The sequence below is a fragment of the Schistocerca serialis genome, chromosome 4 (assembly GCF_023864345.2).
Source record: "Schistocerca serialis cubense isolate TAMUIC-IGC-003099 chromosome 4, iqSchSeri2.2, whole genome shotgun sequence".
NCBI classification, from domain to species: Eukaryota; Metazoa; Arthropoda; class Insecta; order Orthoptera; family Acrididae; genus Schistocerca; species Schistocerca serialis.
The window spans coordinates 161,079,371-161,104,550 of record NC_064641.1 but is presented as its reverse complement, the minus strand read 5'-3'; the positions used below and the strand labels follow the sequence as shown (position 1 = coordinate 161,104,550).

At 45.1% G+C, this 25,180-nt stretch overlaps 1 protein-coding gene across 1 annotated transcript in view; it reads left to right on the top strand.

Annotated features, from left to right (window-relative positions):
- Positions 1–1,100: 1,100 nt before the first annotated feature.
- LOC126473997 (transmembrane protein 198) overlaps positions 1,101–25,180 on the top strand; it is a 148,708-nt gene continuing 124,628 nt past the window's right edge. Inside the window, exon 1 of the mRNA XM_050101387.1 lies at positions 1,101–1,215. Coding sequence (XP_049957344.1) covers positions 1,179–1,215 — 37 coding nt within the window. The 5' untranslated portion in view covers positions 1,101–1,178. The remainder of the gene's footprint in view (positions 1,216–25,180) is intronic.

Genomic DNA, 25,180 nt, shown 5'->3' with positions numbered 1-25,180 from the left:
CCGGAACCGCGCGACTGCTACGGTAGCAGGTTCGAATCCTGCCTCGGGCGTGGATGTGTGTGATGTCCTCAGGTTAGTTAGGTTTAAGTAGTTCTAAGTTCTGGGGGACTGATGACCTCAGATGTTAAGTCAGAGCCATTTGAACCATTTTTTTCTTTATGCCGTGTTCGGATGAATTTGTTGTTGAAACTCACGTTTTGTCTCTCTCCGCAGAGGATATCTTCACGGGGATTGTAGCTTTATCAGAGGGCAGATGCACTCCATGGCTCTCTACTGTCCCTTAAGAAAATGCGTTCGTTTATCGAGGCGCTCCACCCTCTGTACTCACTTGTTTCTGAAGCACACTGTTTACAACGTATCACAGTGGTGCAGCGGAAGTCGAGACGAACAAGTCGATATGGGACTCATGCGGTCTGGCCGGCCGAGGTGGCCGAGCAGTTCTAGGCGCTTCAGTCCGGAACCGCGCGACTGCTATGGTCGCAGGTTCGAATCCTGCCTCGGGCATGGATGTGTGTCATGTCCTTAGGTTAGTTAGGTTTAAGTAGTTCTAAGTTCTGGGGGACTAATGACCTCAAATGTTAAGCCCCATAGCGCCGAGAGCCATTTGAACCATGTGGTCTGTCAAACCGGAAAATAACCTCAAATTGCCCCACCAAAATCCACCTGTAACTATCACGTTACAGAAAACACCCGTTCTCCAACTGGGAGTAACACTACCCTGTCAGAAGTTGAATCTATTAGCTATTTCGTTGACTGGCGTCTTTTGAAGGCTGTTGTTCGACGATTTTTAAATGTCTTCCGTGACTGGGGTGGACGCTGACGCCGCGGTGTGCCGGCAGGCCGCGATGGCGATGGCGCTGTCGCTGTCGGTGTCGGTGCCGGCGTCGGTGACGAGCCCGGCGGCGTCGTCGGCGCTGCCGTCGGCTCCGACGCTGGCGCCCGCCGTCGCGGTGACGGTGGGCGGCGCGGTGGCGGGGGGCGGCGGCCGCGGCCCGGGGGGCGGCGCCGGGCCCAGGACTCCCGCCCCCGGGCCTCCCGTGGTGGGCGTTGGGCCCGGCGGCGGCGCGGGCGGCGGCCGCGGACATCCGGGGGCGGACGCGGGGGCGGCCGCCTGCCCTCCGAGGCTCGACTACGGCGCCGCCGCGGACACCGACGCCGCCGCCGCCATCATCTGCTCCATGTACATCGTCTTCGGCGTCGTCTACAGCCTGCTCGGTGAGTACCCCTCAGAGTCTTCATATCCACAGTTTCGTGCTTTAACCTCCCCTTCCTAATCGGCCAACTGGACTGCGATACACTACTGGTCATTAAAATTGCTACACCACGAAGATGACGTGCGACAGACGCGAAATTTAACCGACAAGACGACAATACTGTGATATGCAAATGATTAATTGTTCAGAGCATTCACACAAGGTTGGTGCCGGTGGCGACACCTACAGCGTGCTGACACGAGGAATATTTCCAACCGATTTCTCATACACAAACAGCAGTTGATCGGCGTTTCCTGGTGAAACGTTGTTGTGATGCCTCGTGAAAGGAGGAGAAATGCGTACCATCACGTTTCCGACTTTGATAAAGGTCGGTTTGTAGCCTATCGCTATTGCGGTTTATCGAATCGCGACATTGCTGCTCGCGTTGGTCGAGATCCAATGACTGTTGGCAGAATATGGAATCGGTGGGTTCATGAGGGTAATACGGAACGCCGTGCTGGATCTCAGCGGCCTCGTATCACTAGCATTCGAGATGACAGGCATCATATCCGCATGGCTGCAACGGATCGTGCAGACACGTCTACATCTACATCTACATCTACATTTATACTCCGCAAGCCACCCAACGGTGTGTGGCGGAGGGCACTTTACGTGCCACTGTCATTACCTCCCTTTCCTGTTCCAGTCGCGTATGGTTCGCGGGAAGAACGACTGTCTGAAAGCCTCCGTGCGCGCTCTAATCTCTCTAATTTTACATTCGTGATCTCCTCGGGAGGTATAAGTAGGGGGAAGCAATATATTCGATACCTCATCCAGAAACGCACCCTCTCGAAACCTGGCGAGCAAGCTACACCGCGATGCAGAGCGCCGCTCTTGCAGAGTCTGCCACTTGAGTTTATTAAACATCTCCGTAACGCTATCACGGTTACCAAATAACCCTGTGACGAAACGCGCCGCTCTTCTTTGGATCTTCTCTATCTCCTCCGTCAGACCGATCTGGTACGGAGCCCACACTGATGAGCAATACTCAAGTATAGGTCGAACGAGTGTTTTGTAAGCCACCTCCTTTGTTGATGGACTACATTTTCTAAGCACTCTCCCAAGGAATCTCAACCTGGTACCCGCCTTACCAACAATTAATTTTATATGATCATTCCACTTCAAATCGTTCCGCACGCATACTCCCAGATATTTTACAGAAGTAACTGCTACCAGTGTTTGTTCCGCTATCATATAATCATACAATAAAGGATCCTTCTTTCTATGTATTCGCAATACATTACATTTGTAATGTATTACATTTGTAATCTGAGTCAACAGATGGGGACGTTTGCAAGACAACAACCATCTGCACGAACAGTTCGACGACGTTTGCAGCAGCATGAAATATCACCTCGGAGACCATGGCTGCGGTTACCCCTGACGCTGCATCACAGACAGGAGCGCCTGCGATGGTGTACTCAACGACGAACCTGGGCGCACGAATGGCAAAACGTCATTTTTTCGGATGAATCCAGGTTCTGTTTACAGAATCATGATGGTCGCATCCGTGTTTGGCGACATCGCGGTGAACGCACATTGGAAGCGTGTATTCGTCATCGGCATACTGGCGTATCACCCTGCGTGAAAGTATGGGATGCCATTGGTTACACGTCCCGGTCACCTCTCGTTCGCGCTGACGGCACTTTGAACAGTGGACGTTACATTTCAGATGTGTTACGACCCGTACCTCTACCCTTCATTCGATCCCTGCGAAACCCTACATTTCAGCAGGATAATGCACGACCGCATGTTGCAGGTCCTGTACGGGCCTTTCTGGATACAGAAAATGTTCGACTGCTGCCCTGGCCAGCACATTCTCCAGATCTTTCACCAGTTAAAAACGTCTGGTCAATGGTGGCCGAGCAACTGGCTCGTCACAATACGCCAGTCACTACTCTTGATGAACTGTGTTATCGTGTTGAACTTGCATGAGCAGCTGTAGCTGTATACGCCATCCTAGCTCTGTTTGACTCAATGCCCAGGCGTATCAAGGCCGTTATTACGGCCAGAGGTGGTTGTTCTGGGTACTGATTTCTCAGGATCTATGCACCCAAATTGCGTGAAAATGTAATCACATGTCAGTTCTAGTATATTTGTCCAATGAATACCCGTTTATCATCTGCATTTCTTCGTGGTGTAGCAATTTTAATGGCCAGTAGTGTGTAATTGACCGTGATCGCGTTTGCCTACTGAAATTTTACAGTGAGTGAAGCTACCGTTATCGAAGCAAAATAACACCGGGTAGTTGGAGGAAAGTGCACAACAGACTCTTGTGAAGGAAGACTCTATTCTAGATACTGAAAAAAATTCTGAAATGGGTGGAATTTAGTGCAATCGCTCACGAGCCGCGTAGGGGGAAAAGGATACCACATAATCTTTTAATACTAAAAATATTGCTTATACAAAAATACCGATTAGCAAAAAAGGAATAATCAAACGCTCACCAGCCCACAAGGGCAATGAACCTCTAGAACCTTAAGAAAGGTAATGGCAAAGAAGATTAAGCAAATAGTCACTGGTGTGGCAACGGAAGGTTGTCACCCTTTTCCACAACACAAGAGTCCGCGAGAAAATAAATGAATCAGAAAGCACTGAGTTTACAGTTACCCAGTCTGGAATACTAAATTTTGAAAGGCAATTGAAGTTGCTGGTTAAATGACTGATTGTAACTGAAACTTAGTTTCGTAAAAAATGACTTCCAGTAACCTCAGCATAACGTAATGCAAAATTTAGAAATAGGCAAGCAGTTTACTATTAATTAGGGAAAGATTGAATTTACTTTAAGCAAATGAGCTCCTGATTTACTTTTAAGATAACAATAACGTATGTACCAAGCCAGCAGAAGTCACTTGCTAAGCTAAATATAGAACAAATAAAATTGCCCACTCTTAATTTGTGCTGTATCTTTAGTTATTAGTTTTGCCATTGAAATTTTGCGTTACTTTAAATGAGTGAAGTTAATACTCAAAATTGCAAAGTGGTTTAGCCACCGTTATCCAATACAAGAATGAACAATTACTGAGGCAACAAAATTTATATCGAAACTGGGCACTACCGAACAAACAAAACTGGCAGTAAATAGTCAATCAATTTTCATATTTTTACGACACTCGGTGATTGTACGGAAAGGAAAGGGACCCTGCTTGGTAATAATGTCTAAATGATCATTACGATAAAATAAGAGGAATCAGGGCTCACACAGAAAAATTTATGTGCTCGTTTTTCCCACGTGCCGTTCGAGAGTGGAACGGTAGAGAGACAGCTTGAAGGTGGTTCATTGAACCCTCTGCCAGGCACTTTATTGTGAATAGCAGAGTAATCCCGTAGATGTAGATGTAGGTGAAGGACAGTGACAACACAGGTGCCCCACAAGTGTCAACTACAGCAGGTTATCATTCGAGAAATTTATTAAACTTTGTGAAAGAGATGGCACTGCATAATGCCAGTACAATATTAGTTAAAAGTCTTACGATGTTGTAGCTTTACGGACGACGAAGGAAGTTGTCGCCGACAATGCTGAGCTTCCGCTGTTGCTGCTGCTGTTGGCTGAGACATTGAGTCGTCTCCAGAGCCGCGGATAATTATGGGACAGGCAATAGTTAAAATTGCAGCTTTCTCCGCCTGTACACTACTACCGTGCTTTCAATACACGGGGGTTAACGAAGTAGGTGCGCCTACATTGGCGCGATCGTATCTGCACACCGCGTCTGTGCGAAAGCTCAACAAATACTTCCGCACTCCTTCACGACTGAAGCTACTCTGCTTCATCAATGATCGCAGCACGACAGAGTCTCTTCATATGCAAAGATAAACAACGGCACAGCAACTGCCACTTCGTAGTTGCTATCGGCACATTAAAATAATGTTGCCTTAGCTATTACCTAGAAATTTACAATATTTACATTATAATCAAAATCAGTTATACACTGTGACAAATAAATACGCTATTACATCCTTTACATACTAACTATAGTTTCTGTAATAAAACTTACATATTCAGAAACGGAAGTAAAGTACAAGTTATCAACAGATACTAAATGGTGAAAAATTCTGGATGACGCAGAAGGTATTTTATCTGTATTTTTGGTATTGCAATGCCACAGCAAGGATAAACTTGCCAGAATTGACACAGTTTATGAAAGACTGCCCTTAACCGCAGTTAGAACATCCCAGTGCGATCTCCTAGATTCTAAGACATATTCTGCTGCCAGGCTGTGAGCACGACGACACTGCACCGCGACTAAAACCGTGGTCGTAAGATGCGGACAGAGCAGGGTGCTCCTGTCGCTATCAGGGACGTTCGGCAGCACTTCAGTCGAGGCACTGTGCGCGATGCTCGGGTTATACCCAACAATTAATCGTCGCGCTGCAGTACAGGGTATTTGCACAAAAGCGCCAAAGAAACTGGTATAGGCATGCGTATTCAAATACAGAGATACGTGAACATGCAGAATACACAAAAAGTGTCTGGCGCAGTTGTTAGATCGGTTACTGCTGCTACAGTGGCAGGTTATCAAGATTTAAGTGAGTTTGAACGTGGTTTTATAGTCGGCACACGTGCGATGAGACACAGCGTCTTCGAGGTAGCAACGAAGAGGGGATTCTCCCATACGACCATTTTACTAGTGTACCGTGAATATCAGAAATCGGGTAAAATATCAAATCTCCGACATCGCTGCGGCCGGAAAAAGATCCTGCAACAGCGGGAACATCGACGACTGAAGAGAATCGTTGAACTGACAGAAATGCAATCCTTCAACAAATTGCTGCAGATTTCAATGCTGGACCATCAATAAGTGTAAGCGTACTAACCATTATCATCGATATGGGCTTTCCGAACAGAGGGCCCACTCGTGTAGACTTGACGACTGAACGACACAGAGCTTTACCCCTCGCCTGTGTCCTTCAACACTGACATTGAACTGATGACTGGAATCATGTTGCCTGATCGGCCAAGTCTCGTTTCAAATTGTATCGAGCAGATGGACGTGTACGGATATGGAGACAACCTCGAGAATCCATGGACCCTGCATGTCAGCAGGGGACTGTTCAAGCTGGTGGAGGCTCTGTAATGGTGTGGGGCGTGTGGAGTTAGAGTGATATGGGACCCCTGATGCGTCTAAACGTGAAACGTACGTAGGTATCCTGTCTGATCACTTTGGCAATTCCAGAAGGACAATACGACACGCCACACGTCCAGAATTGCTACAGAGTGGCTCCAGGAACTCTCTTCTGAGTTTAAACACCTCCGCTGACCACCAAACTCCTCAGACATGAACATTGTTGAATATATCTGGGATGTCTTGCAACTTGCTGTTCAGAAGAGATCTCCACCCCCTCGTACTCTTACTGCTTTATGGACAGCCCTGCAGGATTCATGGTGTCGGTTCCGTCCAGCACTACTTCAGACATTAGTCGAGTCCATGCCACGTCGTGCTGTGGCACTTCTGCGCGCTCGCGGGAGCTCTGCACGATTTTGGGGACGTGTACCAGTTTTTTGGCTCTTCAATGTATAATGTCCATGAAAGAACGTAACAAATGATAGAGTGTGTGAAAGACGAACACTCAAAGTTTATCCTCCGTCATACGGCACCCTTCTAAACAACAGTTCAATACAACCCATATCCGACCAAGCACATCTGCATTGAAGGTAAGAACACCTGCAGCGATGCAATGTCTCAAGTCTTCGAGATTGTGTGTTAGAGATGGAACAGAAACGCACATACAATTCCACAAGAAATATCGCAAGGCCTCAGATCTGACAACCGTGGCGCCCACTCAAGTATCGGCAGGTCATCAGCCGCGACGCGGCCTATCCCGCGACGTGACATCTCAGTTAGGTAATCTCATACTCAATTGTGGCAATGTTTAAGGGCGCCATCATGTTGGAAGACGAAATCCCTGCTGACAGTTTCAGATTGTGGCATGAGCCACAATTCTAGTGTGTCGAGGTAGGTGACTGCACCGACAATTCTGTCAATGAATTTTTTGTACCGCTTCAGAATGTAGTTCTAAATTGCTGATGTGAAACACGACACGAGAATTCCTTTGCACTACCCATCGATTGGCAACACCAAATTTCTACGGAATCCAAACTGATCTTCCCCGAGGTCGGCTTCTATCAGTTTTTCCATTCGTCTGCAAAGAATTCGCGTTAGTATTTTGCAGCTGTGACTTATTAAACTCATAGTTCGGTAATTTTCACATCTGTCAACACCTGCTTTCTTTGGGATTGGAACTATTATATTCTTCTTGAAGTCTGAGGGTATTTTGCCTGTGTCATACATCTTTCTCACCAGATGGTAGAGTTTTGTCAAGACTATCTCTCCCAAGGCCGTCAGTAGTTCTAATGGAATGTTGTCTACTCCCGGGGCCTCGTTTCGACTCAGGTCTTTCAGTGCTGTGTCAAACTCTTCACGCAGTGTCGTATCTCCCACTTCATCTTCATCTACATCCTCTTCCATTTCCATAATATTGTCCTCAAGTACATCGCTCTTGCATAGACCCTCTATATACTCCTTCCGAACACGTGAGGCAATACTGAACTTACGACTTATCTTAGAAGAAAGATTAAGGAAAGGCAAACCTACGTTTCTAGCATTTGTAGACTTGGAGAAAGCTTTTGACAATGTTGATTGGAATACTCTCTTTCAAATTCTGAAGGTGGCAGGGGTAAAAACATGGAGCGAAAGGCTATTTACAATTTGTACAGAAACCAGATGGCAGTTATAAGAGTCGAGGGGTATGAAAGGGAAGGAGTGCTTGGGAAGGGAGTGAGACAGGGTTGTAGCCTCTCCCCGATGTTATTCAATCTGTATATTGAGCAAGCAGTAAAGGAAACAAAAGATCTGGAGCCGAGCGACCGCTCCGGTCGCAGCTTCGAATCCTGCCTCGGGCATGGATGTGTGTGATGTCCTTAGGTTAGTTAGGTTTAATTAGTTCTGAGTTCTAGGCGACTGATGACCTCAGAAGTTAAGTCGCATAGTGCTCAGAGCCATTTGAACCATTTTTTTGAAACAAAAGAAATGTTCGGAGTAGGTATTAAAATCCATGGAGAAGAAATAAAAACTTTGAGGTTCGCCGATGACATTGTAATTCTGTCAGAGACAGCAAAGGACTTGGAAGAGCAGTTGAACGGAATGGACAGTGTCTTGAATGGAGGGTATAAGATGAACATCAACAAAAACAAAACGAAGATAATGGAATGTAGTCGAATTAAGTCGGGTGATGCTCAGGGAATTACATTAGGAAATGAGACACTTAAAGTAGTAAAGTAGTTTTGCTATCTGGGGAGCAAAATAACTGATGATGGTCGAAGTAGAGAGGATATAAAATGTAGACTGGCAATGGCAAGGAAAGCGTTTCTGAAGAAGAAAAATTTTTTAACATCGAGAATAGATTTAAGTGTCAGGAAGTAGTTTCTGAAAGTATTTGTATGGAGTGTAGCCATGTATGGAAGTGAAACGTGGACGATAAATAGTTTAGACAAGAAGAGAATAGAAGCTTTCGAAATGTGGTGCTACAGAAGAATGCTGAAGATTATATGGGTAGATCACATAACTAATGAGGAGGTATTGGTTCAAATGGCTCGGAGCACTATGGGACTCAACTGCTGAGGTCATTAGTCCCCTAGAACTTAGAACTAGTTAAACCTAACTAACCCAAGGACATCACAAACATCCATGCCGGAGGCAGGATTCGAACCTGCGACCGTAGCGGTCTTGCGGTTCCAGACTGCAGCGCCTTTAACCGCACGGCCACTTCGGCCAGCTGAGGAGGTATTGAATAGAATTGGGGAGAAGAGGAGCTTGTGGCACAACTTGACTAGAAGAAGGGATAGGTTGGTAGGACATGTTCTGATCACCAATTTAGTATTGGAGGGCAGTGTGGAGGGTAAAAATCGTAGAGGGATGCCAAGAGATGAATACACTAAGTAGATTCAGAAGGATGTAGGCTGCAGTAGGTACTGGGAGATGAAGAAGCTTGCACAGGATATAGTAGCATGGAGAGCTGCACCAATCCAGTCTCAGGACTGAAGACCTCAACAACAAAAAATTTTCTCTGCCGGGAAACTTGGAAATTTGTGGTAAGCTTCTACGGGACCAAACTGCAGATGTCATCGGTCCCTAGACTTAAAAAACTACTTAATCTAACTTAAACTAACTTACGCTAAGGACAACACACAACCCATGCGCGAGGGAGGACTCAAATCTCCGACGGTTCATCCGCGCGAACCGTGACAAGGCGCCATAGACCAGGAGGCTCTCTGCCTCGTTGGTCACTGTTTCCAGCAAGTATGGTGAACTTCACTAGCGACAAACTGTTAAAAATTAACAAGAAGGAGAGAGAGAGAGGGTCAAACCTCTGAGCGTTTATCTTTCACGTATTGTATCATTTGATACATTATGTTCAGCCATTTAAAATGTTTTGTCGACTTCACAATACTCTGCATATTGTCTCTGAAAAACGACAGACGAGGCACGGGGGGAAGAAATACAAACCTTGAGACACCTGAAAAATTGGGGAATGAACTCACGGCAAAAGCGTTCATACCACTGCAAAAAGGACCATATGGTATCTGTATTCCTCCCCAACACCAGATAGTAGTTGAAGATGAAACACGTCAACCCCACACTGGGCATTGTTCGTTTTCTGACCGCGGACCATATCCCGTGCGCTTTCTGCGTGTAAATCTTGGCGAGGAGGCTGATGTGCCAGTGGAGAGGAACGCACCCGGAGCAGGTACTCCTGTACTGCAACCGTTGGTCGCAGGAAAGACGACTCACACACAACACGACGGCATTACACAATCGCCTCGAGACCAAAACTGTATACCGACCTCAGCGACAGCGCTGACACAATATTGAGAGCGCTGCATAAAGTGTACTTGCAGCGGCGAGAATGCAGGTGCCAATCAACATAGGCGGCGAACGACTCCACAGACAATAATAGCAAGGCGGACACTAGCAGTACCGTCACTTGGGGTGATTTGGAACTACTGGGGTGAAATGGAACACGGTATCCATTTCAACAAGTCATCTTTGCTGTGGAGTGATACTTTGGTATAACTAATGGAAACCACCCTCTAGAGTCACCACAGATGTTCCAGTGACGTAAAAATTGTATGTGTCAAAGAGGTATGTGATTTTTAAAAAAAATGATGTATATAAGTATAAACTTTACCTTTTTTCTAAAACTCTGGAAACAAACTGTTGCACAGCTACTCTGGTAATAGTAATACAGTTCTCTGAGATTGGAATGTGGAGGACAACTATCAGTGATGATGTTTGAAAAGTTAGGTTGGGTTTGGTTATGTTATTCATTAGCTGCAGGCATAAAGGTAGAAAATCATATTTTTTCAGGGTAAATTGGAACATGCCACAGGTATACAAAAAGAAGATTGGGCCAAGTGGCTCTCAAAAATACAGTGAGACAAGTCTGCAGAAAGCTGTCAGTGATGTCAAGGCATGTAAATTATCACTCAGGAATGCATTAAAAAATGGTGTACCACCTAGTAAACTTTCAACGAAATTAAATAACAAAAATCCTTTGAAAATAGATGGACAAACTGTTTTGAGTTTAGAAGAAGAGAAGACATTAGTCAGTGGATTATTTAAATATGCAAAATGGGGTCAGCCATTAACGACAAGTGAGATAATGGATATTGTAAAGAGCTACTTAGGTTTATTTATCCTAGACCTCGAGTCAGATTTCATGTGCGAAAGAAACCACGGGTATTTCACGTTCAGGTCAAGGGTGCCATGGACCCGAAAAGGCTGAAAATCACTGCAGTAGACATTTATAAAGATGCCTAAACCGCCATAGCGCTGCTACCCGATAGACAAGCTACAGTACAGATGACACAATTTTTATGTTCGTACTGAAAATATAACGGAAAAAAAGCAAACATGCCTAGCATTTAAATTCCAGCGTTGTATTGTGTCGAACTGGGAACCTAGGAACGACGGAGAGGTTTCGTCTCCAGCGTAGCCTCAGTGGTACCGTAGTACATAAAATGTATTCGCCGTTGCTAGTATAGACAACCATCAACTGTATAATGGAATCACGACAATGAAAATTTGTGCCGCACCGAGAGTGGAGCCTGGTTTTCTCTATTTTCATTGTTGTCATTCTATTATACAGCTGGCGGTTGTCCTTACTCGCAACTGTGAATACATCTCATGTATTTCATAACGGCTTAGTAGCTGCAGTGCCTGATGCTCCGGACATGCGTGCACCTCCGAAGGAACACTGCACCGTAATTCGGAATAACACAGGCACTGCAATATCGCATTTATCCGCCGACACCAGGCAAGCGACTTTCAAGTAAACTGTCTCCCCTGTAGGGGAATATACGTAATGGATGTACGAGTACAGGTTGTAGACACGTGGTTGACGACATATAGAAGTTAAGTGTGGTGTTGAGTCATGCTTGCCTAGCCAAAAGGTAAGGCGACTGCTCGCGATTATCGGGACTTCCGGGTTCGAGTCCCGCTCCATTCCGTTATACAGTTAATAATTGTCCATATCCACAACTGCGAATACATTTCATGTATTTCATAGCGGCTGTAGTCGCTGCATGTCCGAAGGAATATTGCATCGTAATTCTGAATACCACGTTGCTGTTGTGGTCTTCAGTCCCGAGACTGTTTTGATGCAGCTCTCCATGCTACTTTATCCTGTGCAAGCTTCTTCATCTCCCAGTACCTACTACAGCCTACATCCTTTGGAATATGCTTAGTGTATTCATCTCTTGGTCTCCCTCTACGATTTTTACCCTCCACGCTGCCCTCCAATACTAAATTGGAGATCCCTTGATGCCTTAGAACATGTCCTACCAACCGACCCCTTCTTCTGGTCAAGTTGTGCCACAAACTTCTCTTCTCCCCAATCCTATTCAGTACCTCCTCATTAGTTATGTGATCTACCCATCTAATCTTCAGCATTCTTCTGTAGCACCATATTTTGAAAGCTTCTATTCTCTTCTTGTCCAAATTATTTATCGTCCATGTTTCACTTCCATACATTGCTACACTCCATACAAATACTTTCAGAAACGACTTCCTGACACTTAAATCTATTCTCGATGTTAACAAATTTCTCTTCTTCAGAAACGCTTTCCTTGCCATTGCCAGTATACATTTTATATCCTCTCTACTTCGACAATCATCAGTTATTTTGTTCCCCAAATAGCAAAACTCCTTTACTACTTTAAGTGTCTCATTTCCTAATCTAATACCATCAGCATCACCTGACTTAATTCGACTACATTCCATTATCCTCGTTTTGTTTTTGTTGATGTTCATCTTATATCCTCCTTTCAAGACACTATCCATTCCGTTCAACTGCTCTTCCAAGTCCTTTGCTGTCTCTGACATAATTACAATGTCATCGGCAAACCTCAAAGTTTTTATTTCTTCTCCATGGATTTTAATACCTACTCCGAATTTTTCTTTTGTTTCCTTCACTGCTTGCTCAATATACAGATTGAATAACATTGGGGATTGGCTACAACCCTGTCTCACTCCCTTCCCAACACTGCTTCTCTTTCATGTCCCTCGACTCTTATAACTGCCATTTGGTTTCTGTACAAATTGTAAATAGCATTTGGCTCCCTATATTTTACCCCTTCCACCTTCAGAATTTGAAAGAGAGTATTCCACTCTACATTGTCAAAAGCTTTCTCTAAGTCTACAAATGCTAGAAACGTAGGTTTACCTTTCCTTAATCTAGCTTCTAAGGTAAGTCGTAAGGTCAGTATGCCTCACGTGTTCCAATATTTCTACGGAATCCAAACTGATCTTCCCCGAGGTCGGCTTCTACTAGTTTTTCCATTCGTCTGTAAAGAATTCGCGTTAGTATTTTGCAGCTGTGGCTTATTAAACTGATAGTTCGGTAATTTTCACATCTGTCAACACCTGCTTTCTTTGGGATTGGAATTATTATATTCTTCTTGAAGTCTGAGGGTATTTCGCCTGTCTCATACATCTTTCTCACCAGATGGTAGAGTTTTGTCAGGACTGGCTCTCCCAAGGCTGTCAGTAGTTCTAATGGAATGTTGTCTACTTCCTGGGCTTTGTTTCGACTCAGGTCTTTCAGTGCTCTGTCAAAATCTTCATGCAGTATCATATCTCCCATTTCATCTTCATTTACATCCTCTTCCATTTCCATAATATTGTCCTCAAGTACATCGCCCTTGTATCTGAATACCACAGGCACTGCATTATCGTACTAGCAGTAGCGGTAGCAGAGCTGGTCAGACATCAGCGACACAGGCGAATAGGGACCGACGTGGGCAAAGTATTAAATGTAGACTACTAACGCAGCCCTGGTGTTGTAGTTTTGCTACTAACTACTAAGGCTTGCTAATGCTATATCCTAGGCATTAAACAATGCTGACCTTACATTATACAGGGTACAACATTGCATACATACACAAACGGTAGAAACTTAATCTACTTGGAGTAGTAGAATTACAAGCATGTTCATAATTAAATGTCGCTGGCAAGTGTCACCGAAGAATCACGAAAACAACTTAATATGTGGGCACCAACTCTGAATCTCTTGGAGAGCTCCTTAAACAGCTTGCTATATTGACAACAAGCCATGCCGTGCATGCATTTTCTTGCGTAATTGGTTGACGTCTGTAATAGCCTTTCGAGAACAACTATGAATTTAAAAAACTAACGTAAGAAGGAAAAAATATCTAGGTCAACCATGACTTGCCTTATCACAGCGTTAAGAGGAGAGCGCTAACCAGCCGTAAATCTTTAGCCAGCTACTCAGTGATCTACAGGATCTAACTGCTAAAAAGAAAATACTGGAAACGAATTAAAACAACTAATGTAGGTCTAGGAATTAGGACTTATTTTGGGCACATAACACTTCTGTCAGATTTGTTGCTGCCAGTCACGATTCCCTATTCTGTTCCAATCTCAGAGTAGTACTTCCACCAAATATCTTCAATTATTTGCAGTATATGTTCCAATCTCTGTCTTCTCCTACTATTTTTGCTTATACAACTTCCTCCGACTACCAAAGAAGTTGTTTCCTGATATCTTAACATATCATTCTATTCTTTCTTCTCATTTGTGTTCACACGTACTCTTTTCCTCGCCACTTATGCGAAGAACCTCCTAACTTCTTTATGTTTTTAGTTATTTCGTTAACAGGTGTTAATATATCATAAAATAATTAGATGTTAGGACAACTGAGTAAATTGGCGGAATGTAAGCACAGAAGTAAATGCAGTTGCGCACTGACTTTGTAATATATTGATGTGTTCTGCATGATAATAAATTTCCATGTCAATGATCCAATGAACAAGTGTCAAACTAGACTGAACTAAATTGTATGTGTACGTGCGCGTGTACCTGTGTGTGTGTGTGTGTGTGTGTGTGTGTGTGTGTGTGTGTGTGTGTGTGCGTGCGTGTACCTGTGTGTGTGTGTGTGTGTGTGTGTGTGTGTGTGTGTGTGCGCGAGAGAGAGAGAGATGGCTCTTTGGTAAAGGGGTCATGGGAGGTTATTTCTTGATTTAGCTGGTCAAGGATAAGTACGCTAGTAGTCACTAGTTACGGCGTTCCTTAAGGATCCTCCCTACCATTCGACTGCGTTGATTGATGAAACGCTAGTAGCTGCAAGAAAATACCTAGCATACCAAGCGCCCAAGTGAAGGTTCACGAGGTCCTGTAAATTTGAGGACACGATAATGCAAGGCACGCCATGTCATATAAGACGATGTCACGTGAAGGAATCTGGGAGTTTCCTTTCTGAGCCCCCGGCGAGATACATTCCTAGCATTGCGCATACTTCATGAATATTTTCTATATCAGCTGGGTTGGTAGCCCGTCCTAGTGGCGGAAGTACGTTAGAAAAGGCGTGAAAGTTATAGCAGTTTCTCGAAATAATATTGTTTACACATTCATTACAGTAGACCTACAGCATTATTATTATTTTTATTATTCGGGTGAACGACAGAAAACTAAATCACTGTGGAGAGATAGAGATTTGAAACCAGCGTCAAATGAATAAGCAGGCAGTGACTTAACAATCACGCTACCGTAATCGACATCAAGCATTCTGAAGTCGCGTCAAAAGGCATTCGTCCTTGACTCGTGTTTTCGCTGTACATGACGCTCTTTACTACTGTACATACACTATCCACTCAAAAATGTCTGCTTAGAACACTTTCAGTGAGGTGTCTGCATGTATGTGGTTAAACAGCAGGCCAACCTTCCTCGAGAGCCAAGACCACAGAGGGTTGAGGGATCTTGGACTCTGGCATCTGGAACGATATCAACGTTCTAACTCATCCCAAATGCATTCCATTGGTTTCATGTCGGGAGTCTGGGCAATCCAGTCCATTTCAGGAACGTTATTGTCCAGAAACCATTCCCTCAAAAAAGCTGCTTTATGACAGGGTGCGTTGTCATGCTGATACAGTCATCGGTTCCGAACTATTCCTCTGCTTTACGTAGAACATAGTGCTGTAAAATGTATTCATATCCTTCCGCATTTAGCATTTTCTTAAGCGCGATATGGGGACCCACCCTAACCACGAAAAACACCCACATACATTACCTCTTCCTCCTCCGTTATTTCACTGTTGGTGCTACAAATGATGGTAAGTAACATGGTAGGTAACGTTCTCCAAGCATTTATCAGACCCTAAGTTTTCCAACGGATTGTCACAGGATGCAGCGTGATTCATCGTTCCAAATCACTCGTTTCCAGTCGTCCACCACCTAGCGGCCTCGCTCTTTACACCTCTGGCGTCACTTATCATTGACTAATAAAATGAGTGTCTTATAAGGAGCTGCTCAACCGTTTTACCCCATTCTTTTAATTCCTTACACTCAGTCACTGTGCTATCTGAAATGCTGGTAGCACTTCGGAACTGACGAGTGATTCCTGCGATTGTTGTAACTACCCTCGGCAGTGCTGGACGGGCCCTGTCCATCAGTACGTAAGGTGTACCTCATCTTGGTTTAGCCAGGGTTCTTCCTTCGCGTTTGCACATCACATTCACATCACGCGCGGTCGACTTAGGTTCACTTCCACCATCCAGTTTCACAAAGTGTCTGCAAGATGGGTGCCACTGCAGCTGACTCTTGAAATGAGAGAACGACGTGTTGATGTTTGTAAAGAACTTCTTCGGCACTTTGAACTAGAAGGTGGTGGCTTCCTTGCAAGAATCGTTACTGGTGACGAAACCTGGGTTCACTTCCACCAACCGGAAACGAAGAGAGCGAGCAAGGAATGGTGCCATTCCTCATCACCAAAACCAAAGAAGTTTCGAACAGAACCATCAGCAGGGGAGGTTATGCTGACTCTCTTTTGGGAAGAAAAAGGCGTCATTTTGGAGTATTACATGCCTACAGGGACCACTGTCACCAGTGCATCGTACACAGATCTCCTAAAAAATCATCTGCGGCCTGCAATCAAATCAAAGCGACGTGGATTGCTGTCAGCAGATTTAGGAGGGTTGAAATGATCCAGTCCGCACCCCGTGGTCGTGCGGTAGCGTTCTCGCTTCCCGCGCCCGCGTTCGATTCCCGCCGGGGTCAGGGATTTTCTCTGCCTCGTGATGACTGGGTGTTGTGTGCTGTCCTTAGGTTAGTTAGGTTTAAGTAGTTCTAAGTTCTAGGGGACTGATGACCATAGATGTTAAATCCCATAGTGCTCAGAGCCATTTGAACCATTTTTTTTAATGATCCTGACGGATCTGTTACTCCAATGAGCAGTCGAAGTCACTGAGCTGTCCTGACCGACCAGTCTGCTGTTAATCCTTCCCGACTGGCAACACAATACTCCCCGCCTCCTTTCATACTGGTAGCTCCGCCTCTCGCCCCGAATACTTTTCATCACACGGTGTATTATTGATGTAGTCTATCTGTGGGTGAGCCGCGTGTGTGAGAGAAAAATTTTATGATTTTTTCTTTAATACTGCATCCCTATAAAATGACAGTGGCTCAGCAGACAGAGTTCGAACAGCGAGAAAACTCTGCTCTGCATACATGATAATTGAAGACGACCTAAGTAAGTGCTACTTGCACTTCTACGTCTACGCTGACGATCCAAAACATTGTGACCACCGCCCACCGAGAGGTTGAAAGCCTGCTGGTGATGTTACGGGTACGTGGCGCAGTACGGAAAGAATGTAAGCGGAGGAGAGACGAATGGGCAGTCATTATAGCGAAGATACTGGCCACAAATGCGGAAAGTCGCTAATATGAGCGGTTTTGACAAAAGGCACAACGTCATGGCGCTGCGGCTAGAAACGAGAAGCTCTGGAATGGGCGAAGCCGGTCTGCAAATGTTCAAGTATGTGGTAATTCCTAAGGGACCAAACTGCTAAGATCATCGGTCCCTAGACCTACCCACTACTGAAACTACCTGAAACAAACTTATGCTAAGAACTATACACACACTCATGTCCGAGGGAGGACTCGAACCTCCGGCGGGAGGGACCGTGCAATCCGTGACATGGCGCCTCAAACCGCGCAGCCAGCAGGTCGGCTGTTTGTGTACTACTTTCGTGAGCACCTATGAAAAGTGGTTGAAGGATGGTGGAATAATGCGAAGGCCGTATGGTACTGGACTTCCACGTCTCATCACAAAACGTAGACGTCGGAGGATCCCCCATTGTGTAACCCAGGGTGGGCAGCAATCTGCGGCAGATCTGACGACACAGTACAATACTGGTGTTGGCGCAAGTGTTTCGGAGCACACCGTTCAAGGATCATTGTTGGACATGGAGCACCACATCACACGACTCCTACGTGTTCCTGTATTGACCCAGCGACACCGTCAGTTACGTTTGCAGGGGGCGCAGCATCGCCCAGTTTTCACCGTGGATCAATAGATCGTGGCGCCTGTCGAATGAACCGCATTTCTTGTTACACCAGGTTGATGCTTGGGTCCTTACACGCCGTCATCCAAACGACTGGCTACTTGGGCACCGCGCCACAGTTGCAGGCTGGTGAGGTACATTGAGCTTGGCATCCATGGGACTTGTGGTAATACTCAAAGACACCATGACAGCAGTGAACTACGTGAACATTATTGCGGACCACCTAAAACCCTTCATGGTTGAAATCTGCTCTGATGCCGATGACATCTTCCAGCAGGATAATTCTTCGCCACACAAGGCCAGACCCGTGCTGCAGTGGTTGGAAGAATATGATATTGAAATCACATTGATGTCTTAGCCAGAAAATGCCCTTGATCTGGATCCACTGGAACACATATCGAGCACCAGCTGAGTCACCCCCCCCCCCCCTCCCAAACCACCATCCCGTAATTTGAGGGAATTTAGTGATTTGTGAGTAGTCACCTGGCGCCACGTACCTTTAGAAACCTGTCAAGAATATGTAGAATCCATGCCAAGCAGAATCGCTGCTATACTGTGTTTGAAAATTGGACCAACACGCTACTGAACAGGTGGTCGTAATGTTTTAGCTCACGTGTGAACATCTACAAACATACGCCGCAGGCCACTCTAGGTGCGTGGCGGAGGGTGCCCTGTACCACTTCTAGTCGTTTCCTTTCCTGTTCCACGCGCAAATAGAGAGAGCAAGAAACGACTGGCTATATGCCTCAGTATGAGCCCTCATTTCTCGTTCTTATCTTCGTGGTTCTTACGCAAAATGTATGCTGGCGAAAGTAGAATCGTCCTCCAGTCAACTTCAAATGCTGCTTCTCTAGAGTTTCCCAATAGTGTTCCTCGAAAAGAACGTCATCTTCCCTCCAGGGATTCCAATTTGAGCTCCCGAAGCATCCCCGTAATACATGCGTGTTGCTCGAAGATACCGGAAACAAATCTAGCAGCTCGCCTCTGAATTGTTTCGATGGCTTCCTTTAATCCGATTTGGAACGGACGCCAAACACTCTAGCAGTACTCAAGAATATTTCACTCTAGCGTCATATATGTGGATTCATTTAGAGGTGAACCACTCCTTCCTAAAATTCTCCCAATAAACCGAAGTCGATCATTCCCTTCCCTCCCGTAGTTCTCACATGCTCCTTCCATTTCATATCACTTTGCAGCGTTACGCTCAGATATTGTAAAGACTTAACTGTGTCAACCAGGACACTACTGATACGGTATCCGAACATTACGGGTTTGTTTTTCCTACTGATCCACATTAACTTACATTATTCTGCCGCTCATGACACCAACTAGAAAATTTTGTCTAAACTTGACATGAAGTCCAACCTCAGTTTCCGGCTTCAATTTTAACTCTTTGCACTTCTTTCCATTGACCATTCCTTGATGGCTCAGGGTCTGTGTCATTAGTCGATCCATTCTTTTAGTCAAGTGGACGTGACACCTCATTATGCCTCATATACTGCGGTTCTCAATTTGTAGGTGGCTTATGTGTATTAGTATATGTTTCGATGCCACATCTTAGCACTATCCGTACGTACAGGTTTTGCACATCTTCATATGCATCCACAACCACAGAATTACTAATCAACCCACAGTACCGTGCACAGTAAAGCGTACAATGAGAGACACTCTCTGACGTAACCAGCTTGCGTATTGAGCATAGGAAAAAGAACCGGTCATACGCCTTTGTTCACAAATTCATCTCTCTTACGGTAGTCACTCGCTTCCTGCGAGAAATACACGGTGGAGGCAGCAGAACTGTAGCGCAGGTTAACACATTTAGCGACCTCTAAATTTAGGATAATGGGATTCTACGAGAATCACCTTTCTTCCAAAGTTCCAAGTTCCAAGTTTAAGTTTCTGTATCACATTGTCGTAAGGGTTGCGTCTACATGTAGACATTTTGTTCTAGGCATATTAGGCATTAAGCTTCAACGCAGCAATTAGATTCGTAAATTAACTGCGAGCCACTTTCAAAATGTTGTTATTTGTTCAACTGATTGAATAATGTCATTGCCGACGTTCAGTAGCACATTTACTTTGATCTTAAGGGTAGCTAATCTACCTTTCTACTCCAGAACTATGTCCACTGAGTTCGGATATTCTGTATCGTAATTCCTCTGTAGTAAAAAAAGGTTAATATGGTTGATGGTTGTAGTACGATCCAGTGATGCGTACTTAGTTAAGTGCTTTAAAATCTCAGAGTCACCGTGCCTTACCTAACAAGTTTTTCTTCTCAGAATTTTCCATTTCTTGATGAAACATGTTTATGTTGGATAGACATCACATTTCATCAATTGAGATTGGTGATAGCTCAGTAACAAACAAGTGAGAAAAAATTATAGAACCATCCTTGGACGTCTTTAAATGTCTGTCAAGTTGAAAAGATAAACCAGAAACATACACATTTAATAATGAAAATGACAGTCCGGCAGTAATAGTGGATTAGGTGGGCGGAGACTTTCGAGTTACTAAGAAAGGAAATGTGCCTGGAGGTGGCTGTGATTTTCAACAGAAATAATTAGAACTTGGCGCAAAATAACACAAAGGGGCTTGCGCAATTGTTTACAGAATATAAGCGGCGAAAGACAATTCCCGAGAATGAAACAATGCTGTGTGAGACAGACAACTCCAGCGCTATAAATTTCCTGTAACTTAAAGATGTTTATTAAATTTGCACCATCCACGCTGACAAAAAAGAAATTAATAAGAAAAAGGAAAAGGGTGCGTTTTTAAGTGGAAACATCGCAATGGATATTCGCAGTCCTGTAACTAATTATAAAATGAAGACTGTTTTGAAAGAGCAGATAAGTAGTTGTTAGCATCTCACTTAGACAATGAACTGACATCACCTAGTTTCAGTAAGATAGACGCAGAGGAATTATGGGCAGACTTTAAGCAAATGGTAAATCGTAGTATGGAGAATAATGTGCCTAGTAATTGGATTAATGATGGAAAAGACACACCATGGTTTAATAACGAAATTTGGAAGCAGTGGCTGTTGCACTCTCAGTTCAAAAGAGAATGTGCAAATGGCGACAAGCATAGGTTGTCAGATGTTCGTACGTCTGTGAAAAGGTCTATGCGCGAAGAATTCAACAACTACCACCTTTATACCTTAGCAAAAGATCTGGCGGAGAACCCGAGAAAATTCTGGTGCTATATAAAATTGTTAAGCGGGCAAAAGGCTTCCATTCCGTCCCCTGTTGACCAGTCTGGTTTGGCAGTCGAAGACAGCAAAATGAATGCCAAAGTTTGAAATTTCGCTTTCAAGATATGGTCCACGCAGGAGTATCGTACAAACATACCGTCATTTGATCATCGAACAGACTCCGCGCATGTACGACATAGTAATATAAACGTCCCTCGCCTATAGAAATAAGTGAAAGATTTGAATGCAAATAAATCAGCAGGTTCGGATGAAATCCCAATTCGGTTTTACAAAGAGTACTGTACGGCATTGTCCCCTTACCTAGCTTCTTGCATTTATGATGAATCTCTCGCCCAGCGCAAACTCCCAAACGACTGGAAAAAAGCGAAGGTGACTCCTGTGTATAAGAAAGGTGAAAGAACGGACCCGCAAAATTACGGACCAATATTCCTAACTTCTGTTTCCTGCAGAATCTTTGAACATATTCTCAGTTCGAATATAATAATTTTTTTGAGACCGAGAAGGTTATGTCCAAGAATCAGCATCATTTTAGAAAGCATCGCTCGTGCGAAACTCAGCTTCCCCTTTTCTCACATGATATACTGCGAACTATGGTTGAAGGCCAACAGGCAGACTACTTATTTCTAGGTTTCCGGAAAGCATTTAACACGGTGCCCCATTACAGGCTGTTAATGAAGGTATGAGCATATGGATTAGATTCACAGATATGTGAGTGGCTGTAAGACTTTTTAAGTTATAGAAGCCAGTACGTCGTCCTCGACGGCGAGTGTTCAGAGACAAGGCTATCGTCAGGAGTGCCCCAGGGAAGTGCGGTAGGACGGCTCGTGTTCTCTGTATTCATAAATGATTTGGCAGACAAAGTGTGCATAAATCTGCGGTTGTTTGCTGATGATGCAGTGGTGTACGGTAAGGTGTCGAAGTTGAGTGACTGCAGGAGGATACAAGATGACTTAGACAAAATTTATAGTTGGTGGAATGAATGGCAATTGCCGTTAAATATAGAAAAATGTAAGATAATGCGGATGAGTAGGAAAACCAAACCCGTAATGTTTGGAAACAGCATTAGTAGTGTCCTCCCTGACAAAGTCACTTCGTTTAAATTTCTGGGCGTGATGCTGCAAAGCGATGTGATTGGAACAAGCATATGAGAACTGTGGCAAGGAAGGCAAACGACCGACTTTGATTTATTGGGAGAATTTTAGGAAAGAGTGGTTCACCTGTAAAGGAGATCGCATGTAGGACGCTGGTGCGACCTATTCTTGGGTATTGCTCAAATGTTTGGGATCCGTACCAGGTCGGATTGAAGGAAGACATCGAAGCAGTTCAGATGCGGCTTGCTTCGTTTGTTGCATGTACGTTCGAACAACGTGTAAGTGTTACGCAGATGCTTCGGGAACTCAAATGGGAGTCCCTGGAGCGCAGGCGACGGTCTTTTTGGGGAACACTAGCGAAAAAATTTTGAGAACCGGCATTTGAAGCTAACTGCCGAACGACTCCACTGGCGCCAAGATACATTGCGCGTAAGGACCACGAAGATAAGATACGAGAAATTAGGGCTCATGCGGAGGCATACAGACAGTCGTTTTTCCCTCGCTCTATTTGCTAGGAAAGGGAATGACAAGTAGTGGTACACGGGACCCTCCGACATGTACCGTACGGTGGCTTGTGTAGTATCTATGTAGATGCAGATGTATATGTAAGATAAATAGATTTTGAGAATTTTCAGACCCATTTTCAACACGATATGCTCTAAAAACCTTCAACTGATGCTAAAGAGTGTCCCTCAATACTGTAGTTGTCTTTACAATTCACTGAGATTCAGAAATGAAAGAGGAACGAGATAATGAGATACTATATACACTCCTGGAAATTGAAATAAGAACACCGTGAATTCATTGTCCCAGGAAGGGGAAACTTTATTGACACATTCCTGGGGTCAGATACATCACATGATCACACTGACAGAACCACAGGCACATAGACACAGGCAACAGAGCATGCACAATGTCGGCACTAGTACAGTGTATATCCACCTTTCGCAGCAATGCAGGCTGCTATTCTCCCATGGAGACGATCGTAGAGATGCTGGATGTAGTCCTGTGGAACGGCTTGCCATGCCATTTCCACCTGGCGCCTCAGTTGGACCAGCGTTCGTGCTGGACGTGCAGACCGCGTGAGACGACGCTTCATCCAGTCCCAAACATGCTCAATGGGGGACAGATCCGGAGATCTTGCTGGCCAGGGTAGTTGACTTACACCTTCTAGAGCACGTTGGGTGGCACGGGATACATGCGGACGTGCATTGTCCTGTTGGAACAGCAAGTTCCCTTGCCGGTCTAGGAATGGTAGAACGATGGGTTCGATGACGGTTTGGATGTACCGTGCACTATTCAGTGTCCCCTCGACGATCACCAGTGGTGTACGGCCAGTGTAGGAGATCGCTCCCCACACCATGATGCCGGGTGTTGGCCCTGTGTGCCTCGGTCGTACGCAGTCCTGATTGTGGCGCTCACCTGCACGGCGCCAAACACGCATACGACCTCATTGGCACCAAGGCAGAAGCGACTCTCATCGCTGAAGACGACACGTCTCCATTCGTCCCTCCATTCACGCCTGTCGCGACACCACTGGAGGCGGGCTGCACGATGTTGGGGCGTGAGCGGACGACGGCCTAACGGTGTGCGGGACCGTAGCCCAGCTTCATGGAGACGGTTGCGAATGGTCCTCGCCGATACCCCAGGAGCAACAGTGTCCCTAATTTGCTGGGAAGTGGCGGTGCGGTCCCCTACGGCACTGCGTAGGATCCTACGGTCTTGGCGTGCATCCGTGCGTCGCTGCGGTCCGGTCCCAGGTCGACGGGCACGTGCACCTTCCGCCGACCACTGGCGACAACATCGATGTACTGTGGAGACCTCACGCCCCACGTGTTGAGCAATTCGGCGGTACGTCCACCAGGCCTCCCGCATGCCCACTATACGCCCTCGCTCAAAGTCCGTCAACTGCACATACGGTTCACGTCCACGCTGTCGCGGCATGCTACCAGTGTTAAAGACTGCGATGGAGCTCCGTATGCCACGGCAAACTGGCTGACACTGACGGCGGCGGTGCACAAATGCTGCGCAGCTAGCGCCATTCGACGGCCAACACCGCGGTTCCTGGTGTGTCCGCTGTGCCGTGCGTGTGATCATTGCTTGTACAGCCCTCTCGCAGTGTCCGGAGCAAGTATGGTGGGTCTGACACACCGGTGTCAATGTGTTCTTTTTTCCATTTCCAGGAGTGTATAGCGGAAACTATTTTCAGCAGTGTTTGACAGTGCTTTCAGATCCTTAAACTTGGCAATGCAGAAGGAATACCCATAAAGAGAACACATTTGAACCACGATCGTTTACTGATGGCGTCGTATCTTTTGTCTCTAATGTAAATAAACTTTAATAACGAATGTAAGAACATAATAAACAAAACCTGAAAGTAGGACTGAAAATAAATTATAACGAAACCATTAACTCTATCCCCTACTCTTTAAAGACTCGAAGGCTCGAGTTTTATTGCATGAGAAATGCAATTTAGTAAGCTATAAACTGTTTTTGTTTAATTATTTTGCGAGATGGTAAGAGTCAAAAAGTATCGGAAAGGTTCGAAGTTATGTTTGAAGTTTGTTGATAGTCGCTAAGTGCTCACATTCTTGAATATTGGATGAATATATTGTGGGTAATGTACTCGCCGTGCGCTATGGTGCCTCAAGATAGCAGTATGCATCGTGTGACGAAAGTCAGAGGATATCTCCGAATGGCGTAGTGCAGCAGTTCAACGTGGCATGGATTCAACAAGTCGTTGGAAATTGCCTGCAGAAATGTTGAGCCA